This window comes from Mercurialis annua, linkage group LG5 (genome assembly GCF_937616625.2).
Source record: "Mercurialis annua linkage group LG5, ddMerAnnu1.2, whole genome shotgun sequence".
Taxonomy (NCBI): Eukaryota; Viridiplantae; Streptophyta; class Magnoliopsida; order Malpighiales; family Euphorbiaceae; genus Mercurialis; species Mercurialis annua.
The window spans coordinates 4,263,921-4,291,862 of NC_065574.1; the positions used below are offsets into that span (position 1 = coordinate 4,263,921).

The following is a 27,942-nucleotide window of genomic DNA, read 5'->3' on the forward strand; positions in this document are numbered from 1 at the left end:
TGCGGAATTTCAATTTAATATTGTTCGATTAGACCATTAAACTGTTCGATCCGTTGAAATTTCATGCTTTTCAAGCCCTATTTTTAATATGAATTTGGAATATAAATCTAAAATCAAATGCAAACATCAAAATCAAGCATTAATTAAAACTAAAGACTTTTAAAATCTTCAACTTTTTATAAATTCGAGAATTTAACATGGTTAAGAAAATCCACAATTTTCTTAATCATACTAATGACCCTTTCACCTACTAAAGAAGAAAAAAAACATCATCCATAAATTTTTTCATCAAAAAAAACAAGTAGTTAATATTTGGAGGTGGTTTTTCGGCCAAAGATAAAAAAATATATCTTCTAAATTATGATTCTTCAACCAACCATCTAAAGTAGAAGGAACTTTGGAATTTTATTGAAAAAAGACAATTAATTAAAATTTAGTAAATAAACAAATAAAAGAAAAAGAACGGAGGAGGCGATTTTTGACCTAAAGATCAAAACCGCCTCCTCAAAACTATGAATTTTGAAATCTTTTTAAAGGGAGATATTTTAAATAGAGAAAGGAGAAATATAGCAACATCTCTTTTTGATTATATTTGCAATGCTTTTATTTGGATTTTTGACAAAAATACCTTATAGATTGTGATGGATACTGACAATTATAAAATAATATTTATAGTTTTAATGGGTATCTTAATTCTACCAATTAGAATTTACTAATTAAAATAAATTTTATGTTAATTTAAAAAAAATCATAAAAAAGTATGCAATATATATATAAAAATTAATTAGTTATATTATTTTATTAGCACCATCTTAAATTCTTAATAAGGTGTTATAATATTATTAATTTTGGTATGATGGTTTTAAAAGTCAATTTTTTTCGAATTATTAAAAATCTGTCTAAATCTTGCAAAAATTATAAATCTATCTCGATTTGATAAATTCGCTGAAAATTTAGTAATTCTTTTAAAAATTAACTCACCTAGCTAGTAATTACATGTGTATTTAAAAAAATTGAAAAGAAGAAGGAATTTCGATTGTGACGCCACATGGTTCAGATTAATTAATTTTAAAAATATTAATTTAATTTTAAAAACTGGACATTTTTTAGCAAATAACAAAGTTAAGATAAATTTACAACTTTTAAAAAATATATTTAAAAAGTTAAAAATATTTAACTGTTTTTACACTATTAAACCATCAGTTTATACAAAGTTGATGTACATGATAGTGTATATATATATATATATAAGAATGTTTTTTCAAAAAATTGTTTGTTGTAATAAATCTGCTTTTTAATATTTTCGTTACTTTAGTTAAGTTAAGATTATCATGCATAACTTGTTTGAAGGCTAAATAATAATAAAAATGAGAACATTAATTTTTAATTTTATTTATATATTTGAAATTAAAATAACATTTTTTTATAATTGAAAAGAAGAGATTGTTTATAAAAACAATTGACCCAACGATCTAGCAATTTTTCTCCAACGTTTATACCTCATTGGCAAAATAATATTTCTTATAGTGGTGATCAAGTAATATAAATTGGGCGAGTCTGATTTAGTTTCCGCAATTTACATTAATTAAATTAACATATATTGACTTTTTGAAAATAATGGTTTGAAAAACGAACGAGAAAATAAAAGAATTTTTATTTCATATTTCTGCATGCAATACACAAAATGGACCATGTTTACTGTTATTGTGGACTTTTTGTAAATGAAAAAAAAATCTCCAGGTGACGAAATCAGAATTTATTTTTGAAGAGGTAAAAAAATGAAAAAATTTAATAGTTGAAGGGATATAAAAATTTAAAAAAAAAATAAAGGGTCAAAAAAGTTAAAAAAATAATAATAAGTTCAAGATGAAAAAGTAAATTTTAAAATTTAAGGGGGCTAATACATACTAAAAATCCATGAATTTCTTGTTGACTATCTAAATTATTAATGTATATTTTTTTTCATCTTTAATAAACTGAGTCTCTATATATTTTCTATTTCTACGTAATTATGTTTTATTATAACTGGAGAGGAGGAATTTTGATGTATTTGGAGGATTTCGATCTTAAAAGTTAAAACCTTAAAAAAAGGCAGAAGGTATAAAAAAAAATTGATTTTTTTTCAAAAATACATATCAGCCCTTTTGTTTTTTTTAGCACAATTAAGCCTTTGTGTTTTAAAATTGAAGATTTAAAATCTCACTATTTTAAAATCAAACAAATAGACCTTTTTAATTTACTTTTGGTACACTTACCTCCTCAAATTTACGGTAAATATTTTAAACATTAAATTTATTTTTGAATTTTTTTTCTATATGATTATGAGAGACATGTCAGTCATTAACGAGTGTTTCTAATGGTGTCAGACGAAAGAGGTTATTTGTTCTATTTAAAAATAAAGAGGATTTAATTATATACTAAAAAATAAAAGAACCAATATGTATTTTTGTGAAATTTATAAGAATTTTTTTATATCTTTTAAAAAATAAAAGAATTAATCTGTACTTTTGTGAAAATTATAAGGATTTTTTATACTTTTTACCTTAGAGAAATCCTAGATTCTCTGGAATACGTACATGCAGTGTTTTCTTCCGCGATAAACCGTCAGCGCGGGTCCTATATAATATCTATTCATTAACCAGAAAATTCAAAACCTTTTTGTGTTTCACCATAATTCTTTACCCATTGACATGTCGGTCCAAGAAATCAAATGTATGTTCACACTTCTCACCCAATTGAAGAGAGTATAATAGAAATTTATAACTGAAAGGAGGTCTTATTTTTATTCATATAACCGACCAATTAAAAATTAGTATGGAGAGATTTAAATTAGGAGGATGCTTTGAGATTTTTGGAAATACTTTAATAATTTGTTAATACTAGTTAAGTGATTTTTTTATATAATTTACATATGGCGGGCCTATAGTAATGGTATGAAACTGTGCAATTAAAAATGTGACAATAACAAGCGATTAAATCCTAATTACAAGTTTCTGCTCTGCAGAATAGACTCTTCAGTTCCCTCTGAAACGTTCCAGCTTTCATGGATCTGCCATCATTGTACCAATCATTGTCTTTGTCAGACGATGAGGATGACGACATAGAAGTCTGCGACCTTGGTGATGAAGCGAGGGTTGTAGGAGAACAGAAGATCGCAAACTCCCTCTTTGGGAAAATATTAGCCACGAAAAAGGTTAATAGAGAAGGGTTCATCAGCTCTGTGAATTTCGCGTGGAGAACCAAAGAACCTGTAAAGGTTGAGAATGTTGGATTCAATATCTTTGTTTTTCATTTTGGATCTGCAGAGGACAAAAGAAGAGTTATGGCGGGAGGTCCTTGGAAGTATCAAGAATATGTGATAGTTCTTGAGGCTCCCGAAGGTATTGGTGATCATACCACCATGAAGTTCAATTTAGTGCCCTTTTGGGTACAAATCCATAATCTCCCATTGATGTGTCAAACTGTTGAAGCTGGTATGTCATTGGGAAAGCAGATTGGACTGGTGGAAGAGGTAGATCATGGAGCAACAGGAGATTGTCTAGGGAAGTTCATCAGAGTTCGAGTGCAGGTGGATATCACAAAACCTTTGAAACGAGGTTTAAAGGTTAAAACTGACTCCAAAGGAACTATAGTCTCCGTTGTTCTGAGATATGAGAGATTAGCTGATCTCTGCTACAGATGTGGTATTCTGGGTCATCCTTTGTTGGAATGTAGTCAGGAGAAAGGTGTATGTCCTTTAAGCTACAAATATTCAGATTTGATTAGAGCAGGGCCTGTCTCTGGTATGAAGTTTAAAGGAAAACGTATGAGAAACGACGCCGGAAATCCCATTAACACTGCTAACACATTAACTCCGGTGACAACAGTGCAAAAGTTGACTGGAATTTCAGTTATGGAATCTTCCAAGAAATCAGGGATTGCAAATGATTCAAATTTGAAAGAGGCAGGAAATTTGAATGATTTTGGAAAGCCAGGAGGAGATCTGGGAACAAAAGATCTGATTGAGATAGAGGTAGATAAGGAAACAGAACCGAAGGGGAAGGAAATATTGGCGCTATCTAATGTTCTACAACAGAATTTCAAATCAGATATTGGGGCCTGTTCTGTTCCTCGGGCCAGGTCTAGAGGAAAGGAGCCCAATAAACCAAAAAAGTCATTCAGCCCAAAAAAGAAAATAAAAAAGCAAGGAAAAAATAGAACGGTGTCGTTGAAGGACACAACTCATCTTTTCTCTGGAGATGAAGCTTCAATTGAGGGTTTGGAAAAGGAAGAAATCAAAGGGTTCTTAGCCCTTCAAAGAATCAACGAAGACGGAGAAACTGAAAATGACAATTTACCAGCGGTGGTTCCTGCTCAGCAGGACCGCCGACATCAATGATCACCCTATGTTGGAACGTTCAGGGGATGGGCTCCCCTCGAACGTTCAAATCTTTGAGCGAGCATGTAAACAAAATCAAGCCCAACATTGTGTTCTTGATGGAGACGAGATCTACTACGGCGAAGATGGAGCTTTTTCGCCAAAAGTTAAACATGGCAAGCTGTTTTAGCATTGACTGTGAAGGCAAAAGTGGAGGGTTAGCCCTTCTTTGGCAGTGTACAGGATCGGTTTCAATCAAAAGTTATTCTAAATTTCATATTGACTGTTTAATTGAAGAAAAGAATGTTCTTTGGAGATTTACGGGTATTTATGGCAACCCAATAGCTTCTCAAAGGGTTCACACTTGGACTCTGCTCAACAGGCTCAACGATTTGTATGATGTCCCTTGGCTTGTGGGAGGGGATTTCAACGAAATTTTATGTCAGGAAGAGAAGGTGGGAGGTCTCTTGAAGCCCCAATATCTGATGAACAATTTTAAAGAAGCTTTAGAATCTTGTAATCTGAAAGATTCAGGTGATGTGACTTTGGGTTTCTCTTGGTGGTGCAAGAGAGGAGATACTATTATCAAAGAAAGGTTAGATAGGTTTGTGCATAACTTGAATTGGCAGCTTTGTTTTCCCAATTATTGCTGTTATCACCTGCAGTTTGGCGGCTCTGATCACTGCCCTATCGTTATGATGAATTCAACCAGAAGGAACAAGGATGGGCACAAAAGAAGAAGAAACACAAGATTCCACTTTGAGGAAGTCTGGTGTAAAAAAGCTGACTTTCATGAGTTTGTTAGAGAAGTTTGGGATTCTGGAGGAGAAATGAGCAGCCCCTGTTTGCTGCCTACAAGATTGAAAAATTGTGCCCAGGCTTTTGGTAGATGGGGTAAAAAGCAGTTTGGGGATCTTCAGGATAGCATCGTGATAAAAAAGAATAAATTGAATGCCCTTCTTGCCTCTAACGACTTGGTTCCAGTAGAGCAGATCAAGAGTGTGGAGAGTGAGCTAAATGACCTGCTTTGGCAAGAGGAAGTTGCATGGAGACAAAGATCCAGAGTCAGTTGGCTTGCTCATGGCGATAAAAATACCAAGTTCTTCCACAGAAAAGCCTCTGCAAGACTTAAAAGGAATGCGATTGAAGGACTTTTCAACAAGGATGGAGTCTGGAAAGATGATGAAAAAGGCATGGAAGCTGTGATACAAGATTATTTTTCTGAACTCTTCAAGTCCTCTAACCCTTCTGAAGAGGACCTTGAAAAAGTTCTTAAGCATGTCTCCCCTACGGTTTCCAGAGAGAGTAACTCTATGCTCTGCTCTAGTTTTACCAAAAATGACATCACGCAAGCCCTCAAGGAGATGAGTCCCACAAAGGCTCCTGGAGAAGATGGCTTCCCTGCACTCTTCTACCAACGATACTGGCAGATTATTGGAGAGGATATCAGCAAGGTTTGCTTACAAATCTTAAATAATAATGCTTTGATTAGCCCTGTTAATGCAACCATTATTGCTTTGATTCCAAAAGTCAAGAAGTGTGTTAATATGTCTAGTTTCAGGCCTATTAGTCTCTGCAATGTTATTTACAAGATTGTATCTAAAACTTTAGCTAATAGACTTAGAAGAGTTCTTAATGAGGTGATTGATGTCTCTCAGAGTGCTTTTATTCCTGGGAGGCAAATTGTTGACAATGCTCTGTTAGGTTTTGAATGTGTTCATTACATTAAAAACTCTAAAAGCAAATTTAAAAATCACTTAGCTCTTAAGCTTGATATGTCTAAGGCTTTTGATAGAGTTGAGTGGTTTTTTGTGGAAGCTATGATGCTTAAGCTTGGGTTTAGCAGTGTTTGGGTTTGCAAAATCATGAACTGCCTGTCCTCTACTAGTTTCTCCTTCTTACTTAATGGCTCTGTTAAAGGAAACATCACACCCAGTAGAGGTTTGAGGCAAGGGGATCCTCTATCCCCTTACCTTTTTATCATTTGTGCCCAAGGCTTATCTGCTCTGATCAATAATGCTGTTGTTAATAAAGCCCTTCATGGCATTAACTTTGGAGGATCTTGCCCACAGATCTCTCATCTTTTCTTTGCAGATGACAGCCTCTTGTTCTGTAGAGCCAGTTTGAAAGAATGCAGTGCCATTAAAGAGATTCTGTTAACCTACGGCAAGGCTTCTGGTCAACTTATTAATTTTGACAAATCAGCTTTGTCTTTTGGTAAATGTACGCAGGACAGAACTGTGAATGAGATCAAGAACTTTCTTCAAATCCCGGTGGTCCAATGCCACGAGAAGTACCTCGGCTTGCCCTCCACTGTGGGCAAAAACAGGGCTGAAAGCTTCAAATCCATCAAAGAGAAAGTCTACCAGAAGCTTCAAATGTGGAAAGATAAACTGTTTTCCTGCGGAGGCAAGGAAATCCTAATTAAAGCAGTGGTTCAATCTATCCCCGCCTACTCTATGAATTGTTTTAAACTGCCCAAATCACTCATTGCTGAGCTGGAAAGAATCTGCGCTAGGTTCTGGTGGGGAACTAGTGCGAAGAGTAGGAAAATTCATTGGGCTCGATGGAGTGTTCTTTGCAAACCAAAGTGCCAAGGTGGGATGGGATTCCGTGATCTGGAAGCTTTCAACAGAAGTATCTTGGCTAAACAACTGTGGAAGATTATAACCTGCCCCGATAGCCTTCTCGCTAAGGTTTATAAGCAAAGATACTTCAAGGATACATCTCCCATGGAAGCAACTGTTCCAAGGAATGCCTCTTTCACTTGGAAAAGCATCATGTGGGCGAAAGACATTATTGAAAATGGGTGCAGGTGGAGAATAGGAGATGGTGTCAGTGTCCAGATTTACAAAGATAGATGGCTTCCCAGAGAGAAAAGTTTCAAAGTGATCAGCCCCCCAAAACCTCATTCCCCTATCTGGGTTTCGGATCTCATTGGCACAGATGGAAGATGGAAAATGGACACTATTAGGGAGCTCTTCTTCCCTGGAGATGCAGACCAAATTATCAACATGCCTCTTCCTAGAACCCCTCAAGTTGATATTCTGAGGTGGCATTACGACAAAAAGGGCTTGTATACTGTAAGATCTGGTTATAGAATGGCTATGACTATGGAAGACCACCCTACCTCCTCAAATTCTGATACCTTCAGTAGCTGGTGGAAATTTCTTTGGGCCCTCTCTATTCCTTCTAAAATCAAAATTTTCTTGATGAAATGTTACAACGGCTGGCTTCCCGTCAAGCTTAATTTATTGAAGAGAGGTATGCAAATCGATGAAATGTGCCCAGTTTGTTCGAAATGTGCTGAATCTACTTTGCACTCGTTATGGCTCTGCCCCGCAGCTAAAGATATATGGAAATCTTGGGCCCTATATTGCCATATCAAGCCACATATTTCCATGAATTTGCAGGAATGGTTTTTGCAGGTTAGAAACTCGATTAAGAAAGAAGATTTTATGATTTTCTCTGTTGTTCTCTGGCTTATATGGAATAACAGGAATGGGATTCTCTTTGGAAATCATGTTAAACCTGCTCACCAAGTCCTCCAATGGGCTTCTGCTCTTGTTACAGATTTTGCTAATGCTCGCGCTGAGGAAATGAATTTATGTAGCTTTGGTTCTTCTGGCTTGAGAAAGGACATGGATGACAGATGGGTTCCTCCTAGAGCAGGGCTCTATTGTGTTAATGTTGATGCAGCCTTTGGTAAAGGTAACGGAGGAGTCGGTACAGGAGTGATTATCAGAGACTGGCTGGGAAATGTGAAAGCTTCTGCTACCTACAAGCATGAGCAGAATGTTGAAGTCTGCTTAGGTGAAGCAATAGCTATTTGTGATGGTATTACTTTGGCAAAAGAAGCAAATCTTACTCCCTTCGAAGTTCGATCAGACGCAAAGGTTGTAGTAGATTACTTCAACATCTCCGATTTGCCTTGTAATGATGTTAGTCTAGTGGTTCAAGATTGTTTAACTCTGATGGCTGATAACTGCTGTGTAGGAATCTCCTTCTCAAGCAGGAAATCAAACTCAGTTGCTCACTATTTAGCTAGATTAGCTTTAACTACTCATAGTAGTTATTCTGTTTGGTGGAGTTCTGTCCCACCACAGATTTATCAATATGTTTTGGCTGATTTAACAGCTTTCTATTAATGAAATTTTCCCTTCAAAAAAAAAAAAAAATTAGTATGGACATTCATTTTTTGGATATGGAAAATTAAAAGGAATGATGTTGAAGAGTGTATGTTCAGAAAAATATTGTGCGATCCTTGATCTAGTGAACAATATTCATAGTAAAATCTAGTATATTGTTTCAACATAAAAAAGTATCCTAATATTACTTGGTGACAATTTTATTCTTTCATATGACTACATTGACTACTATACAAGGTTAATATATAATAAACAATACTAAAGAATTATAGCACAAATTGTATAAGCCCTAGTCAACAATCTGATAAGTCGTGAGTTTATTTTCTCCCATAAATATTTCCTCTACCCCAATTATATAAAAAGGGTTTATAATAGACATTAATTTTAACTATGATCCACATTTTGAGTTTGTCTTATGATAAATCATAAATATTTACGGTAAAGTTAAGAATTTATATCTAATATAACTAGAGTAGTTATGTAATTTTTATTTTATAAAATCATTGGCGAGCAATACAATATATATATTCAAGAATCTTGTTTTTTTATTAGGTTACTATATATATGTTTTTATGTTTTTCTTAAATTAAGTCTAAATATAGCTGTTGGAAATCGATAGAAGATAATTTTTATATAAAAAAGTTTAATTAGCTGGGTAAAATACTACTACAAAAGTTAAAGAACTTTATGAGAAGATAATAACGCAATTGGTGGGCTAAAATACTAGAAAAGTTAAAGAATTTGTGACAGTAAAATAATTATTTATTTTAAACTAACAAAAACTATCACAAAACAAATCAACAACGCAAATCAACACTCTCTCAAATTTAAAAGTAATAACAATTAACAAAGTTGGAGTTGTAACATTTTTTACTTAAAACATTAAAAATAAAAAAAAAATTGTCCAATTTGAACAAAGTTCATCAAAAATATGTGCAGCCGTTATTCGATTTTTTTCCGTCAAATTTCAACGGACGGTGATGCGTTTGGTACGGCTGTTTTTGGATAAGTCTTAGTAATGCACATTGAGGCGAGATTTTCATTTTTCGGCTGTTGAAAAGTCAAGAAAAAGTTTGACCAGAAGCTAAAAGAAAAAGAAATAACAAACATGTTTCATGGTACGGGAGAGAATTGTTACCAGAGGGAACTTTTAAGGGACAGTCGGCCGTTTTTATATATGGCAAGAAAATTATGAAATTTGTTTAAATATTAACCCTACAAATTAATATCATTAATTAGGGTTGAGAGAAAACCAAACCATATTACTTCCTCCGTCCGGTTTTAGAAGGGACGAATGAATTTTGTACCAAAATTAATAAAATATAACTTTTTCTATTTTACCTTGTTTATTCCTATTAATTAGTGAAATCGCACTTAATAACATGTATATTTTAAATAACTAAATGGATAAAAATAAAAGTTCAATATAAATTAATACATAAAATATGATATGAACTTCTTAGATGGTATTAAACTAAATATTTTTTTTTACAAAAAGAACTAAACAAATCTAAATCAAACAAAAATTTAAAATGGATGAAAAAAGTTTTTTCTTTTTTTTTTGGATATGAATAATTAAAAATATTGATCTTTGTTTTGATTTAATTTTTACCATTTCAAACCGAAAAATTGAACATCAAAAGTCATTTTATATTATATTGGTATGATTAATACACACACAAATTTAGGACTAAATGACATTTCAAAATAAATTAACAAGCTGAATTGTAATTATTGCAAATAATTCTTAAAAAAATTAAAAATTTATGGGTTAAAATTCAATTAATCAAACAATATTAAAATTTTAGAAATTGGTTGATCAATTTGTACTATTCAAATGACTAGAGGTTAAGATGAACCTATAAACAAAAATGGCGATCAATTGGTCAATTAATCATTAATATGTACCAACATTTATCTTGACATTCATTGACATTTCAGATTTGGAGACCTTGACGAGCCACCGGCTCCAACTATCAGCCATGCTCCGGTAGCAAACATGCATAAATCATTTCGCTAAGTCTGTGTCGGGATAGTGCAGAGTCTCTTTAGTTAGCTTTCGGTCTTCCGGTCTATAGTCTCGAACAGTATGATATTTCACATCGGGTTCAAACTCGTAGAAAATCATATTGGATCTGTTCGAATTAAAAATAAACTTATATGATGTTTAATGTATTTTATTTTACATTATAAAGATCAATATTGACTTATTGTATGTTTACATGTGATTTAAAATAAAAATGAAAGCTCAAAACACTAATAACAAACTGTCTGAATCGATGCCAGTGGCGGAATCAGGACTCGAATTCAAGAGAGTCGAAATTTTTATGGACAGCTATTAGAAAAACAAAATGACGGAAAAATAGGTGAAATAGACAAAATAACATTTGTAGCGGCGGTTTTAACCGCCCTTATAAGTGTAGGGGCGGTTTTGTAGGGGGGACAGTTCTACATGAAAAAAGCTGTTATTTTTTTTATTTTTTTCCGGCCAAAAGGGTTGGCCGACCCTCCTGACCCTTCCGTGGTTCCACCACTGATCATATCGAGCTTTGCTAAAGTCTCAAATTACCATACACCTTTAAAATCATATCTTTAGCTTGTTTACTAAGTCCATCAATTGACGGCCTAATTTTATATCCATTAATATCGGACATCAATTTTCCATAACAAGCCCGCTTTTATTTAAATTTTCTTTATTTTTAAAATATAATTTAATTTTAAATTTTATTAAACTAAACTGAACTGACCAAACTAAACCAAACTTTTATAAGTAACCAAAGAACACCTTGCTATATTGTGGAAGACCACATCAATCATGCATAGATACAAAGAATTGTGGATGTTTCATTTGTTTTACTAAACCAAAAATGATGGACCACTTTCCAACTATACATTTATTCAAAAAATAATTGAAATTTTATTGAGTGGAAGGAGAAATTAGTTTCATTTCCTTAAAAATTTATCTGGCTTCACTTTGTCCAAACATAAGAATACAAATTGCCTCCACCAATATCATTTTCTAATTATTAAATCACTTATTGTCTAGTGGAACAAACACTTAAAAATGCTTTATAAATCATATATTGTAAAATTCAATTTCCACATGTTTTTAATGTCCCATTCCAGCATAGATATAAGTACTTATCACAGAAAAAATAGAGCTTTTGACAGAATTATCTATTTTCGGCTGATTGTTTTAAAAAAAAACACTCCGATTGTTTTTTTAAATAAAAATATTCTATTAAATTATAATTGATGAAATTAATTTTTTATATATGTTATATTTTTAAAATTAGATTGCGATTGTTGAAATAACTAAAAAAAATTACTCTTTTAGAAAAATAAAAATTAATAGTTGGATACAATTGAAATGTATTCATTGAAATTAAATTTGAATAAACGCTTTTGAAAAAACTAGACTATAAATAAAAAAAATGAGAAAAAAAAAGAGTTTTTAAATAATTAGTTTTAACATATAAAGTTAAATCTTTCTCTAAATAGTTTTTACAGCCTAACATTGCTCACTTTTGTTTCCTTGACGATGGATTATCAATGGACATTTGATTTGATATAGGATAATTATGTGAAATTTGCATCATACAACTTGGATTAAAAGTTTAAACAATTGCTGATTATGGAAAAACCATGTGCTAGAATCAAAAGCAAATGGACAATTCACAATTGCGATTAGATATTATTAAGGATGTTTACTTTAGCAATTAACTAGTACTATTAATCAAACACAAAAGTTCACAACAGTTTTTATAATACTTTATTTTGAAAGCTCTTATTTTAATAATTTGATCAGTTCATAACAATAGTAATACCAGATCCCGTTGCCAATAAAATAAATTATCTATTAGGATATGATTCTCGATGTGCATTCCTTTATTTAATACATTAGGTTTAGAGTAATAGTTAATAAAAGAGTATGCAGTATTGGACCAAAATATTTAAATAAAATTTGATTAAGTTATTCATTTTAACTATTAAAATTTTAGTTTAGCTAGCAAATCAAATAGGCGTAATAATAAAAAAAATTCCACATTTTCAATTTTTTCGTTTATAGCATCACCGGATATTAAACTCCCTTGAGTTACTCCAATTTGTTGGTTAATATAATATTTCATAAATTTATTTTATTTTATTGTTTTCTTCTAATATTATCCTCGCGTGTTATTTTATTTTTAAAGTATACTTTTTTGTAATTAAGTTTTAATTTTACTTTCAAATTTTTTCCGACTACAATGTAACCCAGAATCGGAACCGGAACCGACCGGTTCCGAACCGGAAAAGAACCGTCACTTAGACAATTTCGTGCCGGTTATTTTTTTGAACCGCGATCCAGCGGCTCTGTGTTATGAACCGTGGCTACCTTTATCCAGTACGCTTTTTTATTGTTGAAATTTTTGCAACAATACACTCTAACTTTTTATTGCTGTAAAAATATTTTTAATTTTTTTTTGTAAAAATACGTCAATTATCAATAATCTACCTAACAGTTGTTTACCAATAATCTATCAAAAAAGTGTATTTTTATAAAATAAAAATAAAACGTTTTTTTATAAACATTAAGCTGAAAATAGATATTTTCATAAAAGAGAAGATTAGAATAATACTCTACTTTTTAAAATAATTTGATTTCCTACCTCAATAAAGAAAAGATAAAGAAAATACCTCATCATTCTAATGCTATTATTTTTTTACTGTAAAACATGTTTATATTATAATTATACCTAATTTTTATTAACTTTTCACTCTAAGTATATATTTTTACTTATCATATGACAACTGTCATATTTTTAATATTTCTCTCTTTTTCTCTCTTTTCCCTCTCTCTTTTCTTCTTCTTCTTCTTCTTCTTCTTCTTCTTCTTCTTCTTCTTCTTCTTTCTTCTTCTTTATTTCTTCTCCATTTTTCTTTCTTCACCGTTCCTTCATCGCTTCGCCGCCGTTTCTTCATCGCTTCGCCGCCGTTTCTTCATCGCTTCGCCGCCGTTTTTTCATTGCTCCACCGTCGCTGCATTGTTCATTCATATTTTATTTTTTCTTTAATTCATGGTGATTATTGCGGTTTTTTAACATTTAGATATAAATAAATTACTCTTGAATTTGTTTTCAATTTTAGATCTAAAAAACTGCATGAAAAAATGTTATTATGATGAAAAAACGATTTTCTGCACAAAAAACAGTATCTGATTATCATATGATTATCATAACACTGCAGAAAAAAATGATTTTTTTATATAAAAAAAAATAGTATCTGATTATCATATGAGTATCACTGTATTATCATATTATTATCACAACACTGCATAAAGAAAGATTTTCTACAAAAAAATTGATTATCATGTTGTTATCACTATTATCATCTCGTTATCATAATATAATCATATGATACCGAGATGATAATGTATTGTTGTACCTAAATGATAATGTTATGACAATGACATGATAATAAAGTTATGATAACAGTATGATAATATGATACCTATATGAAAAAAGGGTACATAAAAATTATGATAACGAGATGATAATGTGGAGAAAATAGTATGATAATGAAATATAATAAGGTCATATTATCATACTATTATCTGCACTTTATCATCTTGTTATCATATTTTTTGTAATTATTTTTTTCATACATGTATCATATTATCATACTATTATATTCACATTATCATCTCGTTATCAAAAATTTGTAATTATTTTTTCATACAGATATCATATTATCATACTATTATCTTTACATTATCATCTTATTATCATAATTTTTCTGTAAATTGTTTACATATATGTATCATATTATCATACTATTATCATAACTTTATTATTTTATTATCATCTTTTTATCATACTGGTGTCATGAATCTTTTTATAATTATATTTTCACGTACGTTATCATCCAGTTATCATAATCTCACTATAATTCATTATCATCTAGTTATTATTATCGTACATTGTATTATCATAACCTTATCATAATCATATAATGTTATGATAATGTGGTGATAACAACATGATAATCAGACGCTGTCTTTTAATAAAAAAATTGATTTTTTCTGCAGTGTTATGATACTTGCATGATAATGCAGTGATGATATTCATATGATAATCAGAAGCAGTTTTTTTTCTAGAAAATCATTTTTGTGTATAAAAACGTTTTTAATGCAGATTTTTAGATCTAAAATTGAGAAAATTCAAGAATAATTTATTTAGATCTGAAAGTTAAACAATCGTATCAATCATCACGAGTCGAGAAAAAAACGCCAAAATTAAATACGAAAAACGGCTGAGCAGCGGCGGAATGATGGCGGAGAGTCGGCGGAATGATGAATTAACGATGAAGAAGTAGAATAAAAATGAAGAAGGTATAAAGAAGAAGAAGAAGAAGAAGAAAAAAAAGAATGGCGGAAAAAAAAGAACAGAGAATAAAAAGAAAAGGAATGGAATGAAGAAGAAAGAGAAAAGGAGAGAGAAAAAAAGAAAATAAGTGACAGTTGTCACTTAAAAGTGGAAACAATATAGTTAGAGTAAAATAATAATAAAAAATAGGTATAATTATAATATAAATAGGTGTTAGAGTAAAAAAATAAAAACATTAAAATAGTGAGGTATTTTCTCTATCTTTTCCTTGTTGAGGTAGGAAATCAAATTATTTTTAAAAATAGAGTATTTATCCTAATTTTCTCTTCATAAAAAGCCCGTTATACTATATCTATCACTAATGTTGAGTCAAACACACATTAAGGCCCACAAGATGTACTTGGCCCGAATTGGCATACAACTTCACTTAAAAGGCCTAAATTTAAGAGAAAATTACATATGTGGGCTATATGCGGGCTTTTATTACAAATATGCTAAGCAACCTATTTATTTTCATTAATGCTAAATTTTTATTTATATCACTGAGCTGACAACGGTGATTATTTACACTACATACATATTTCTTCCTTTCCTTACATGTGGGCAACTTAATTGAAAAAATAAATAAAAGAACAACACATGTACAATTTGTTGTCTTCTTCTCCATTCCAATTTTCATTAATTCTTTTATTTTCTTTCTCTTTTTTAATAAATATAATTATTTTAACCTTCAAATTTCAATTTTTTTTCTTACTTTTATTGACATGCACATTTGTAATTTCAAATTTATTTAGATCAACTTCTTTTTCTTTTTATCCTTAATTTTTAACTTCGAACAATTTTTTTTTTGCTTAACGTTTAAATTATTTTTTATAAAATGGGTAGACCATGTAGAAAAATAAGGAGTAACAATTACTATCAAAATCATTGGCAAAGTACAGGTTGGGTTCTTGGGTATTAAAATTTACTATTTTTCTATCATTGTTAGTTTTTTAAAGGTCTAGAGATAAAATATTTTTGGGTTGTGTTGAGTTACAGAGGAAGAGCTGGTGAGATTAATGATGAAGATGGTAATGGTGAGTGTGAATACTGAGTTATTTGAGAAGTTGAAAAAAGTTATGAAAATGCCCTTAAGATTATAGTTTTATATCATTTTAGTGCAAAGGTTTTTTCAGTTTTGCCATCAATGAAAATTGTGCATCTTATTTAAATAATCATTTAGATTTAGTTGTACATCTTTAATTTTTTATCAGCTTTTTCTTAATTAAGTGATGATGATGGGCAACTACTTCTCAAATTACTATAACTATCTTTATATTATTTAAAAGATGTTTATTTTTTATGCATTGTGCGATATCTATTAGTATATTATTGTTTATTAACTTCTCTCACGTGTTTATTTTTATTTGCAGTTTATGATTTCAACAATATCTTTAGCGAGAAGTTAATGGATTGCCATAGATGACAATCATGAATGACAAAGGGATATTGTAACTTTGTTATTTTTTCACAGGAGATTGCTCCATTAATTTGCTATGATAAATGAATTGAATATCATTTTACTCAACAAACACATGTATTGCGGTAAACTAAGTAGAAATCTATTATTCAAATGTTGATTACATTTGATTTGATAATTGTAAATGTTTGTTGAATATTACTGAGTTCAGCTCTTATTTCTTAGATTTGTGCTTTTTTTTATCTCTTATCAATTATTGTAATGTTTGGTGATTTAGAGAACACGTTTTTTGATGTTATGATGTGAACAGAGTAAAAGCAATTAGGAATTATTGAGGAGAAGCAACTGAAAAATACAAAGCACGACGTGGACAATATATGTATCAGTGCTATATAGATTTTAAGAGTTGGAATCTATTCACTTATGCTAATTTCTTGTTGCTAGAAAAACTCATCCTAATTTGATGCATAATAAATAGATGTATTATTAAAATTATATTTTATATGTATTATTTATGTATTTGAGATGTATTATTATGTATTTAAGATGTGAATAAATTGTTTTTTATATTGCTATTTTAAATAATTATAAGATTCAAAAAAAGAAAAAGATATTGTATCAAATGTGTTTCATAGATGTATTTGAGATATATTTTTTCAATAAGTTTTATTAATAGTATGTGACTGTCTTCGAGATACATCTTCAATACATTTCAGATATATATGCTATACATATCAGATACATATATTATACATATCAGATACATGTCAGAAACAACTCAAATACATTTATTTTTAAATATATATTAATTCATCAAACGTGTTTGACATGTTTTTTAGATGTATTTATTAGATAAATTGTTAATATAGAATTTATACATGATACATATATCCTTAATATGCGTCTTCTCGTTAATGGTGGTACCTCAATGCCTGCAAGATACATTTTCGGTACATCTCCTATACATTTTCGATACATCTCAAATACATCATCAATACATATCAGAAACAGTTCAAAAAATATTTAAATATATATTACATAAATATATATGTTTTAAGATGTATTTTTAGATGCATCTTTCATATATAATCAAAACATGATAAATATATCCCTAACATGTATCATTGATAAATAATTTATACTATTTATAGATCATGTGACATATTTTTTATTTTAATATATGTTATAGATAAATTTCAACTACTCGTAAGTTATATATTCAATGTGTTAAATATGTAACACAAATACAAATACTATACATATTTGACACATCTTTTGTACATATTTGAAAGATCTATGATAAATTATCGATAGATCTCTGATATATCGTGGATAGTAGTGGTTGTAATGTATTAGAGTTGGCAAATGAAAAGAGTCATGAAGTAAATTGTGTCCGTTTGAATAGTTTTTAAGATACATAAATAATGCATATTAATAATATAGTTTTGAGACACATAAATAATACGTATTAATAATATATATAGTATTTTTATCAATGGCGATGAATTTGATGAAGGAGATAAATATTGTTATTAGTTCTTTTTTTTGTATATCACATGTATATAAAGATGTTTATATTGATAAAAAGTCGAGTTAAAAAAAATCATAACTTATTATTTTCATGCTTCAATTTATAGTGAATAGTAACATATCAAAATGTTATTAATATTATTTGATGCGTGAATTTTAATTAAAGCACGTGATACATATATCTTTTAATTTAAAATATATTATACATACACTTTAAAGACACATAAATAATACATATTAATAATTTATTTATTTATTTATTTTTGTTTTAGAAATAGAAAAAATAATAATCAGATATATCCTTGATACATAGCAGATACATAAATGATACATGTTTGAATAGTTTTGGAAAACTGACGCTTGACTGACCCACAATTCTGACGCGCGTATCAGACGCATGTCAGACGCGTTTCTGACGCGTTTTCGACCTATTCTGACGCGTTTTGACCTTTTTTTTATTTGTTTTGTGTGTGCCATGTGTTGCATTTTCATTGGGTAGGTATTAAAGGTAAAGTTTTAGTTTTTTGAGGTGCTCATGTAATATTTCAGCAAAGTTAGCATTTTTGTTATTTTCTTATGTTTTTTGAATAGTTTTGTTATTTACTCTAAATTTAATGGTAAGTGATCACATTCATAACTTTAATGGAAAAAGTACATTATTACGAAAATATAAAATATTAATAAAAATATTATTTTTACAAAAATATTGACTTTTGTTTTGTCAAAGACAGTCTACTCTAATCGTTAGCGGGAGTTAATGTTAGACATTTTTTAAATAGATCCATGAGTGTTGAGGGTCGAACCCTCAACCTCATACACATATCATTAGAGCTTGGTTAACTGGACCAAACCTTAAGTGTACAAAAATATTGACTTAATTTTTTATTTTTTTCTACTTTTTATGTTCTTTATCTCTTAAAGTTTTGATTTTATTTTATTTTCTTCCGTTAACACCCACCACTAACATTATTATTCTGTTTTATATTCTTCCGTTAACACCCAGCACTAATATTATTATTCACCTTATAAATTTACCACCACGACCACTGTCCTCCTTTGCTTTCAGCCGCTATCATCCTTCGCTCGCCACATCATCATTGTTTCCCCCTCCTCCTCCGCTCGTTAATCCCATGATTTGTAGGTTCAGATTTGAAATTAGATCTGAAGTTTCAGATTTGCACTAAATATATATAAAAATACGAATTATATATATAATTATACTAAATGTATATAAAATATGATTACAGTCGACCCTCTAATAACTGATATACATGGTGGATAATTTTTTTATTAATTATTAGAATTATTAATTTATTGAATTTGTATAAAAAAAATTATAAAATATATAAAGATATTTTAAAGCATATACATTAATGGGCCTAATACTAATATTATATTTATAAAAAACTAACACACTTTACAATCACTCAGTTCAAAAAAAATAATTTTATATTTAATTTAAAAATTATCAATTTGATATCGAACCAAAAAATAATTATTAAAAAGTTATATTCATAAAGTAAAATAATTTTTAATATTTTTATGTACTAGAGATGTTTCACTTACTTTTATTTGTTTATCAAATAACTTCTCTTGAAATTTCTCAAACGAATAAGAAAGTCATAATTTGATGGTATTTCAGCTTACACTTTATGAATTAAGGTTAGTGTTGCCCCAAATAAATTATCAATTATTATATATTTATTTAGAAAAATCTCTCTAATAATTATTATTCCTATAGAATATATTTTAAATTTTATTAATTATTAAATAATAGAATTATTAATTATCCGACCTGGAACGAATTTGGTTCCCTCACTTTTTTTATTAATTATTAAAATTATTAATTTATTGAGTATTAACTATTAGAGGATGTATATACAAAAATAAGACTAATATATACAAAATTGTATTTTTTTATCAAAAAAGCATATTTTTTATATCAAAAATCGTATTTTTGTTAAACAAAAGGCAGACAGTATTTTTATAAATATTTATACTTTTTCTGGTATTTATGTAAACACCTTAATTAATGAGAAAATTTCAAAAAGAATTTTAAAACGGCCAAAATATTTTAAAAATATATATATTTTTTAAAATTATTCAATATCTAAAATATTTTCTCTCAACATGTATTTTTTTTATGTTTGTATCAGAAATGTATTAAAAATGTATCAACAATGTATCTTAGAGATATTAAATATGTACCTACAATATATTTTTTATAGTAAAAAATAAATACATAATTTTTTTAAAAAACATATATCTTTTTATTTTTTATTTAGAGCACATTTTTCTAAAATTAAGTTATTTTGGATTGGTTAACCATTAATTAATTAAAAGTATGAATGGAATGCTGCATTTGCAAAGCTCTATTCTTGAAATCTTAATCAAATTTAGAGTCTTAAAATCTTCTCAGACCCACAAAAGCATATGAATATAATTCAAAACCTTAATCAAAATTTTAATTTTAATTTTAATTTTATAGCTTAGTGAAATTTATACTTATATTTGTTTTCTCCTCCCATTAATTTAATAAATTTAATTATTTGTATAATATAATATAGTAAATGACTATTGAGTATACATATTATATAATACTCCCTCTGTCCCATTTAAAAAGAGACATTTTTTTTCATATTCCATCTAAAAAATTTATATCGTATTTTAATTTTTATATAAAAAAGCTCTTCTTTTGTTCCTTTTTCAATTTATTATTATATGTCTAAACACAATTTATAAGACCATTATCGATAAAAGATAAAATAAAAAATACTTGTTCTGTTTTATTTTTGAAGTTCAATTTATTTTTACATACACGTTTATTATTTTGTCTTTTCATGTTTTGTTCATATTAATGATAGTGAATTTTTTTTTATAAAATCTTTTTAAAATGACTAAATAAAGAATAAATTTTAAAAATAAAAATGAATTTTTTAAATGAAATATTATAGAATAGAATATATAATTTCTTAAATAGGATAAATGTGTACCGTTAAGATGTAACAATCATTTACATGTTGTGAGATGTATTTCGTTTTCTTTTACAACATGCACAATTCAGTAATTAATTAATCTTCAATTGTCATTTAGCTTAATTCAACGAGTCAGAGTTTCATAACAAAATTGGTTAACAATAAATTAATCATATGCTCCCTCGACAAGATCTCTTAATTTTGCGTGTGAAATCTCTACTTAATTTTCTTGTCCAATACAAAACGTGGATCGCAATCTGTGATACATCTGTACGTATTTGAAATCGATAATTTGTGATTTAAATAAGAGTAAATTACTATGGGGCGATATATATATATATATATATATATATATATATATATATATAGCTCTGTTGTTTGAAAAGCAAACGATATGTTTTTTTCATTTTTATTTCCATTAATAATTTAGTCTTTTTGTCCATTTTTAGCGTTAGTTAACCGGATTAAAAAATTAAATCAAAAAAAATAATGTAACTCTCCATTATTATTTCTATCAATAATTTTCCGTCTCACTTTTAAAAATTAATTTATCTCTAAATTTTTTAACTCATTTGACTAACATATAAAATGAAAGGATGAACTACAGTGTTGATAAAAATAAAACTGATGAATCAATATCGTTTAATTTTCAAACATGTAAAATTGAAGTGTAAATTATAATATTTGTGGAGGACTTCAGGAGTTATTTTCTCTTTAAATAATTAATCATCATATGATATTTTTTTTTAACAAAGGCTAAAATTTCCATTAATAATAACAAAAATTACATGAATGGTTTCTCAATATACTGAGTCAACTACTCTAGAAAAGATGATGAGATCTGTAAAAATACAGTCATCGATTAGGGCTAAACTAACCACCAAGGGTCACCCAAATTTGTAGACTAAAACTAGATCTAATAATAAAATCTAGATTTATTGAACGTTCTAAGGAAGTCTAACTTCGAATGCACGACTGATCACATCTTCTGTGATACATCTGTTCTCTTGAAGATTAACAACAACATTGATATTGACGCAAAACATACATGTACTTGATGAAATCCGTCGTAAGATGCTGCATATAATTATTTCAGAGATCCAAGTCGTTTGCACCGCAAAAAACAATTTCATCTCCAAAGATGAAAAAAAACTACTTTTAATTTCGATTAGATTAAATCTAATCTCAATCAAAATACTATGATAGAAAATAATTTCTATATCTAGACCAAAATTGGTCAAGAAAGAAACTTTATTCAAAAACTAAAGATAAAAAATATGAAAAAAAACTAAATTTGAGAGATTGGTGAGGTGATTTTTGGCCAAAAATGGTCAAAAACCACCCCCCAATTGAATAAGAAGAAGAAAACTTACTAGGTTTGAGAGGTTTTTTTAAAAGAAAGAGACGGCTAGGGTTTTTTTTTTCACACATAATTAGTGGTATGTTTTTATATATCTCGTTTTTATTAATTTTTAGTTGCTATAATAAATTTATATGTCCTGTTTACATATACGTTGAAAGTCTTATTTCACCAATAATCCAAAAATGTATTGTTACATTATTAAAATAAAAGTATGATGTTTTTCTAGGAAATTAAGATAATCAAAGTAGTTGAGGATGATCTCAGAATTACAAATTGAATAATATCTATTCAAGATAAGACAATTTTGACAATTTGATGTATAATAATTAATAAGTACATACCAATTTTATTTACATTGGTTAAGACAAATTAATAAGTCTCCAAATTTTTAGCTATAGGACTACAGGAGTATATTTTAATCTCTAGATGAACATTTGATTATTAAGTTTTTTTTAATTATTATGTATCTAAACACATTTAGTGATCAGTATCAGTTTTTTAATCATTTGATAATCGATTAGTATATCATCGAAGACTAATTTGAATTTAAGTCGAATAGGATTTATGTAAACGATAAAATAGTAAGAGAATCAAATCCAACGACACGAAATTAATCAGTTAAAGTTAAATATGAAAAAGGATATAAAAAAAATCTTTCAAGTTATTCAGAAGGAGCACTTGAACTCTTTCAATTATTTTTTTGCCACGTAAATCCTTAATGTTTTTAAATGGTTCAAAAAAGTCTTTATAATCTTTTAAAAAGAACATTTAAATCTTTTTAGTTTATTTTTCGGACGTTTAACCCTTTACATTTTTAGTTAAATCTGCATATTTTTTCTCAAACGTAGAAATTTATTTGCATCATTTAAAAATATTAGGAGCTTCATAGCCAAAAAATAATTAAAAGAGCTTAAATGTTTTTTTTTTTAAATAATTTGAAAGATTTTTTTTGTGTTCAAGGGGTAGATCCCCTTGTCTCTTTGAATGACTTTCTTATAATTAGTTAGTTTGAGCATGTTGCTCCGTGACGGCCTCATTTCTTGGCTCATGCATGATTTACACACAAAAATTTAAGGTACCAATTTTATATAATAGTTTGGTTTAGAATTTTGCCTCCATCCTTATACCGAAAAGAAAATATATTAGTTGAATGCTTAGTTAGGGCTTGGTAATTTAAAATTTTATTACATGTCTTCTTGAAGTTAAAATCTGATGCAAAGTGTAACCTTAGTACTATAAATTATCCGTTATATAAAAAAAAACCACAAATTAATTAATAAAATTAATTCTTCTACACAATTTGGGCAACTTGTATCTCAATTTGGGCATGAAATACATCAAGTTATGGACTTGAATTCTCCTGCTTTCAATTTATTACAACAAAATTGCAAGATTTTTGGAAAAAAAAGGGGATTAAATTACAAAATAAAATCATCAATTATAACAAAATTTGTAAATTTAATATAATTTTTAACTATTTTCTATTAAAACAAAATTTTAACTTTTTACCATTCAAATAACTAGTTAAAAGTTAGATTAGATCAATCAATGTTGACAGACTTAATTGTTTTAAAAATTATGAATTTAGGTGTTCTGCAATTCTAACACGAAGATTTTGACAATTTAAGCCATAAACTATTATTTTTTTTGCAATTTGAAACACCGAATAAGTTTCAATTTAAAGAAATGCAAATATAGCCGCCGGAATATACATTATTAAGGCATCCATATCAGCAATATTTTAATAAAAAAATACTCAATGTTTTAAATTGTAAAATTTTGAAAGTTGGTGTCTGACATTAAGAATCATTTTCTTTTTAAATAGAGGTAATTTTTTTGAAAATAGGGATAAATTTATAATAAATTCAATATTAAGTCCGGACTTCCGAAAAATTACAGTTGAATTAGAAGCTAAAGCTCGATCAACTGGGGAAAAAAAAGTCATGATTGTCCCCTGTTTAAACAAGCTACTCTATCACCATAATAATATTTGCTTATTTTTCAAACTATTTCATTTCATTCCAAGAAGATGTAATAGAGATCTGAAACAAACCCTAGAAAATACTACTCTAATTGTTTGTTTTTCATTTCTTGATCTTGATTCTTGACCACCACTCATACATAACAAGAAAATATATTATGAACTACAATTTTCATGTTCTCATGATCAATATGATAAGAATATGAAATCAAAAAGAAGAAAATATGAAGAAATAATAACCTTATATATATTCATATATAAAAAGGAAGATCAACAAAAAGAAAATGAGAAAATTTCTACATAAAAACGGACCGAGGGCGGTTCGGTCCGGGCACAGAAGGATAGAAATTGAAAGCCATGACAGGAACACCAAGTCTCTGTTGATAAGAGTCTAAAATAGCACCACCTTCAATTACATCTTTAATCAAATTACTATAATACTCCTTAAGCTTTTTTAGCATGCACCAATATTGCAATTTCAGCCATCTTAATCTCACCTTTCGTAACATTCGCAATAGAGAGACACCTCTGCCGGACTTTTTCCCACCGAGGCGTAACGTGGGTAGTTTACGCCTACGTAGAAAGATTCTCCGACGATTCGGACACCGGAAGGTGGTGATGAGTTGGGATTGGGTGGCTTTGTTGATAGGAGTTTCTTCATTCGGAGCCATGTGATAGTATGGGGAGAAATGAAAGAGAATGAGGTTTTAGGTATATTTATTAGTATATTATTTAGAGGTAAAAAGTTGACTATAAGGATATAAATGCATCTCTTTATTAATTTAGGTGGGTTTCAAGAATTTATATCGGAAACGTTATTTTTGGACCCAACCGATTAAGTATTCAAAAAAATAAAGTTAGAAAAAGATAGTATATAAAATAGTTTAATATTTAATTATTCAGGGTTCGTATATAACGTATGAGCGTTAATATTGAATAAGGTGAAATAATTTTTTTTATCTAGATCGATTTTTTATAGGAAAAATATTTTAAAATAATATAATTTAACCAAGTTTGGATTAAAAAGAAAATAAAATCCGAATTGATGGTTTGGTTTTGATTTTGATTTCTTAGCGTTGCAATTAATGAATGAGAAATTTAAGCAAAAAGAATATGCATACAAATAGAGTGTTTGCCACTACTTTTTAATTCTGATAGACCTTTAGCAACTAACAATCACATGATATTTTATTATATATTATCTGGCACTTGAAACTGTTTATAGATGGACTAAATTATTAACTCATAAATCTAAAATTAATTTTAAAAATAAAATTATCAAAATATCCCTCTAATCTTATTATACATGCATTAAATATAGTGACTTTGTAATGATTCATTTTAAAATAATAAAAATATTGTAATTTTTTAATAAATTAATTACAACTAATTAATTAAAGTGATTTTTTTTATATTTATACATAATGGAGGGAGTATTATTTAAGTTGGTATAAGTTACATCAATTTTGTTTCATAGTATAATTAATTTATCATCATTAAAGAAAAAATTATGTCACTCGGTTCTTTTTCAAATTATTTTTTTTTGTTCTTAAATTAGAAAAATTATTTAATTTTCTAGTTAATATTTATTTAATTTTCTTACTATAGTAATTAATTATTAATTTTAACGCAACGGGTCAATATGGCCATATGAGCATTTTGATCATAGTAATAAATAAATTAACTCATATTCATAAAAAAAAAATACAAAGTAACTCATATTTCTCCAAATAATTTTTAAAAATATTTAGCTCTTGATACCAATTTAAATTATAATCCTGCAACCCCACTACTCATAAATTAAATTAAATTAAAGAAAAAGAATAAAAATAAAAATAAAAATTCATTATAGATTAAAGTTGAACCATATGAATTGGTCAATGAATTTTAATACTTAGGATAGTAATATCTAGCATCTAGCCATGTGATGTACTGAAAATAGATAGATTTACAATTAACATCAATTGATTTTTAATTTTCCACATTGATCAAGACGCCATTACATCTACTAATTATCCAGAATTCAGTAACAGACTTGTGGATTCTTTTTATACAACCAATTCGAGGTCTATATACTATAGAATATAAATTAAATTTACACTTAAGCCAAACTTTTAGACCAAGTTTCTTATTTATGTTCTCTAAAGTATTTGAAGCATGTGGGGAACTAGATACAGACAGAATGGATGGTCGAGTTCCAAGTATTCATCTTTTATTAATCTCTTTATAATGTCAATTATATATATATATATATATTGTTAGAATTGATGTATGCCTATATTAATACAAGTTGAAGTTATGAAGTTCCGATTAATAAAAGAACAAAAAAATTCATGAAAAGAACTACGGCCGTAATATAAGTCGCGATCAAAAAAAAGTTTAATCGTAAAATAGCGATGTATTTTTAGAAGCCGCCACGACCAACACTACAGTCGAGGTCAAGACAATGGTTACCATGGTGACACTGTAGCCTTAACCATAACTACAGTGGAAGCCATGACAATATCACATTAGAAAATAATATCAGAAAATGTAAATTGTAAGAAAAATTTATAATTAATAAGTTTTCATGCTAATTAAGGTGTAATTTAGAATTGAATTTTTTTTCTTTAGAAAAACAAAAATTTGCATCTCCAACTATTTTCAGCAAAGACACCCGCCCGTATAATTTTAAATTAGTCTTTTACATACTTATTTGTATATTTTATTTTTCAATTGTTTTTTTCATTAAACAAATATAGTGAAACATTTATTCAGATACAGACATTACATACACAAAAAAGTTTCTTTCATTATATTTTATTTATGAATTGGATTGGACTCCATCATATAAAATTTATGAACACGCTCTTACGAGTTGTTTAATTGGAGAATTTTTCATCCACAATTCTAACATTTCACCTTTTTTTTACTAATCTTTTTTATTTCATTTTGAAAAAAGAGTTCTTACAGTTAATTTTTAGTATTTTTTGCCTCAAATATTGATCTGAACACCAAATACGTATTAAAAAAAAGTATACTGATTTAAAAATTAGAGATATTTTAAATATAAAATAAAGCAAAAAGACTTCATAGGAAATAGGGGGAGAAAATGAGGGATTATGAGTGATAATTTAGCATTGGCCTATATTGTGCTCTACACGTCCATCAAAACCTTCTCCAAAACCGAATTTCAAAATGTAGATGTCTTTCACTTTTACCCCTTTATAATTATTAATAAATCCGGCCAATCAGAACACAAAGTCGCTTTGGCCGAGTGGTTAAGGCGTGTGCCTGCTAAGTACATGGGGTTTCCCCGCGAGAGTTCGAATCTCTCAGGCGACGATATTTATTTTTTCCCATTAGTTTTTCTATTTTTTTCCCAACAATTTTTTATTCTTTTAATTAGAGTAGACCTACTTTATATTAGTTGTTATCAAAGATTAGCGAGTATTAGTATGCATTTTTCAAATTTAAACCATACAAATCACGGCTTGAGAAAAATTGAGGGTTCAAACCCCCACGAAAAAGACCTATCTTTGTGTTCCATATTTGATCATTAGAGCACACAGCAAGCCCAAGCATCGACTAAAAATTATCCAAGACTCAGGTTTTTTTTTATAGAAAACCAAAAAATTATCCATGCAAAAAAACCATTTAATTTTCAAAAGTACATCTCATCAAAAAAATATTATTTGCTTGATAAATATGTATTTTTGTTTTTTACTCTTTAATATTTATCTAAAAAGGAATAAAGGAGCAATTTACCCTCTCAAGTTGGCACG

At 28.6% G+C, this 27,942-nt stretch overlaps 2 protein-coding genes and 1 non-coding gene across 3 annotated transcripts; 2 read left to right on the forward strand and 1 right to left on the reverse strand.

The window, feature by feature from the left end:
- Nucleotides 1–4,374: 4,374 nt before the first annotated feature.
- Nucleotides 4,375–8,505, forward strand: LOC126680759 (uncharacterized). Its single transcript, XM_050375937.1, has one exon. The coding sequence runs from the start codon at nt 4,375–4,377 to the stop codon at nt 8,503–8,505; it is 4,131 nt and encodes a 1,376-aa protein (XP_050231894.1).
- A 15,898-nt stretch (nt 8,506–24,403) lies between these two features.
- Nucleotides 24,404–24,925, reverse strand: LOC126683097 (uncharacterized). Its single transcript, XM_050378930.2, has one exon. The coding sequence runs from the start codon at nt 24,847–24,849 to the stop codon at nt 24,475–24,477; it is 375 nt and encodes a 124-aa protein (XP_050234887.1). The 5' UTR covers nt 24,850–24,925; the 3' UTR covers nt 24,404–24,474.
- A 2,495-nt stretch (nt 24,926–27,420) lies between these two features.
- TRNAS-GCU (transfer RNA serine (anticodon GCU)) lies at nt 27,421–27,502 on the forward strand. Its single transcript has one exon. It is a non-coding gene; the product is annotated as a tRNA-Ser (tRNA).
- The last annotated feature ends 440 nt before the right edge of the window (nt 27,503–27,942 follow it).

Coding starts and splice junctions, on each gene's coding strand:
- LOC126683097 (XM_050378930.2), bottom strand. CDS start 24,849: ATGGCTCCGAATGAAGAAACTCCTATCAACAAAGCCACCCAATCCCAA.
- LOC126680759 (XM_050375937.1), top strand. CDS start 4,375: ATGATCACCCTATGTTGGAACGTTCAGGGGATGGGCTCCCCTCGAACG.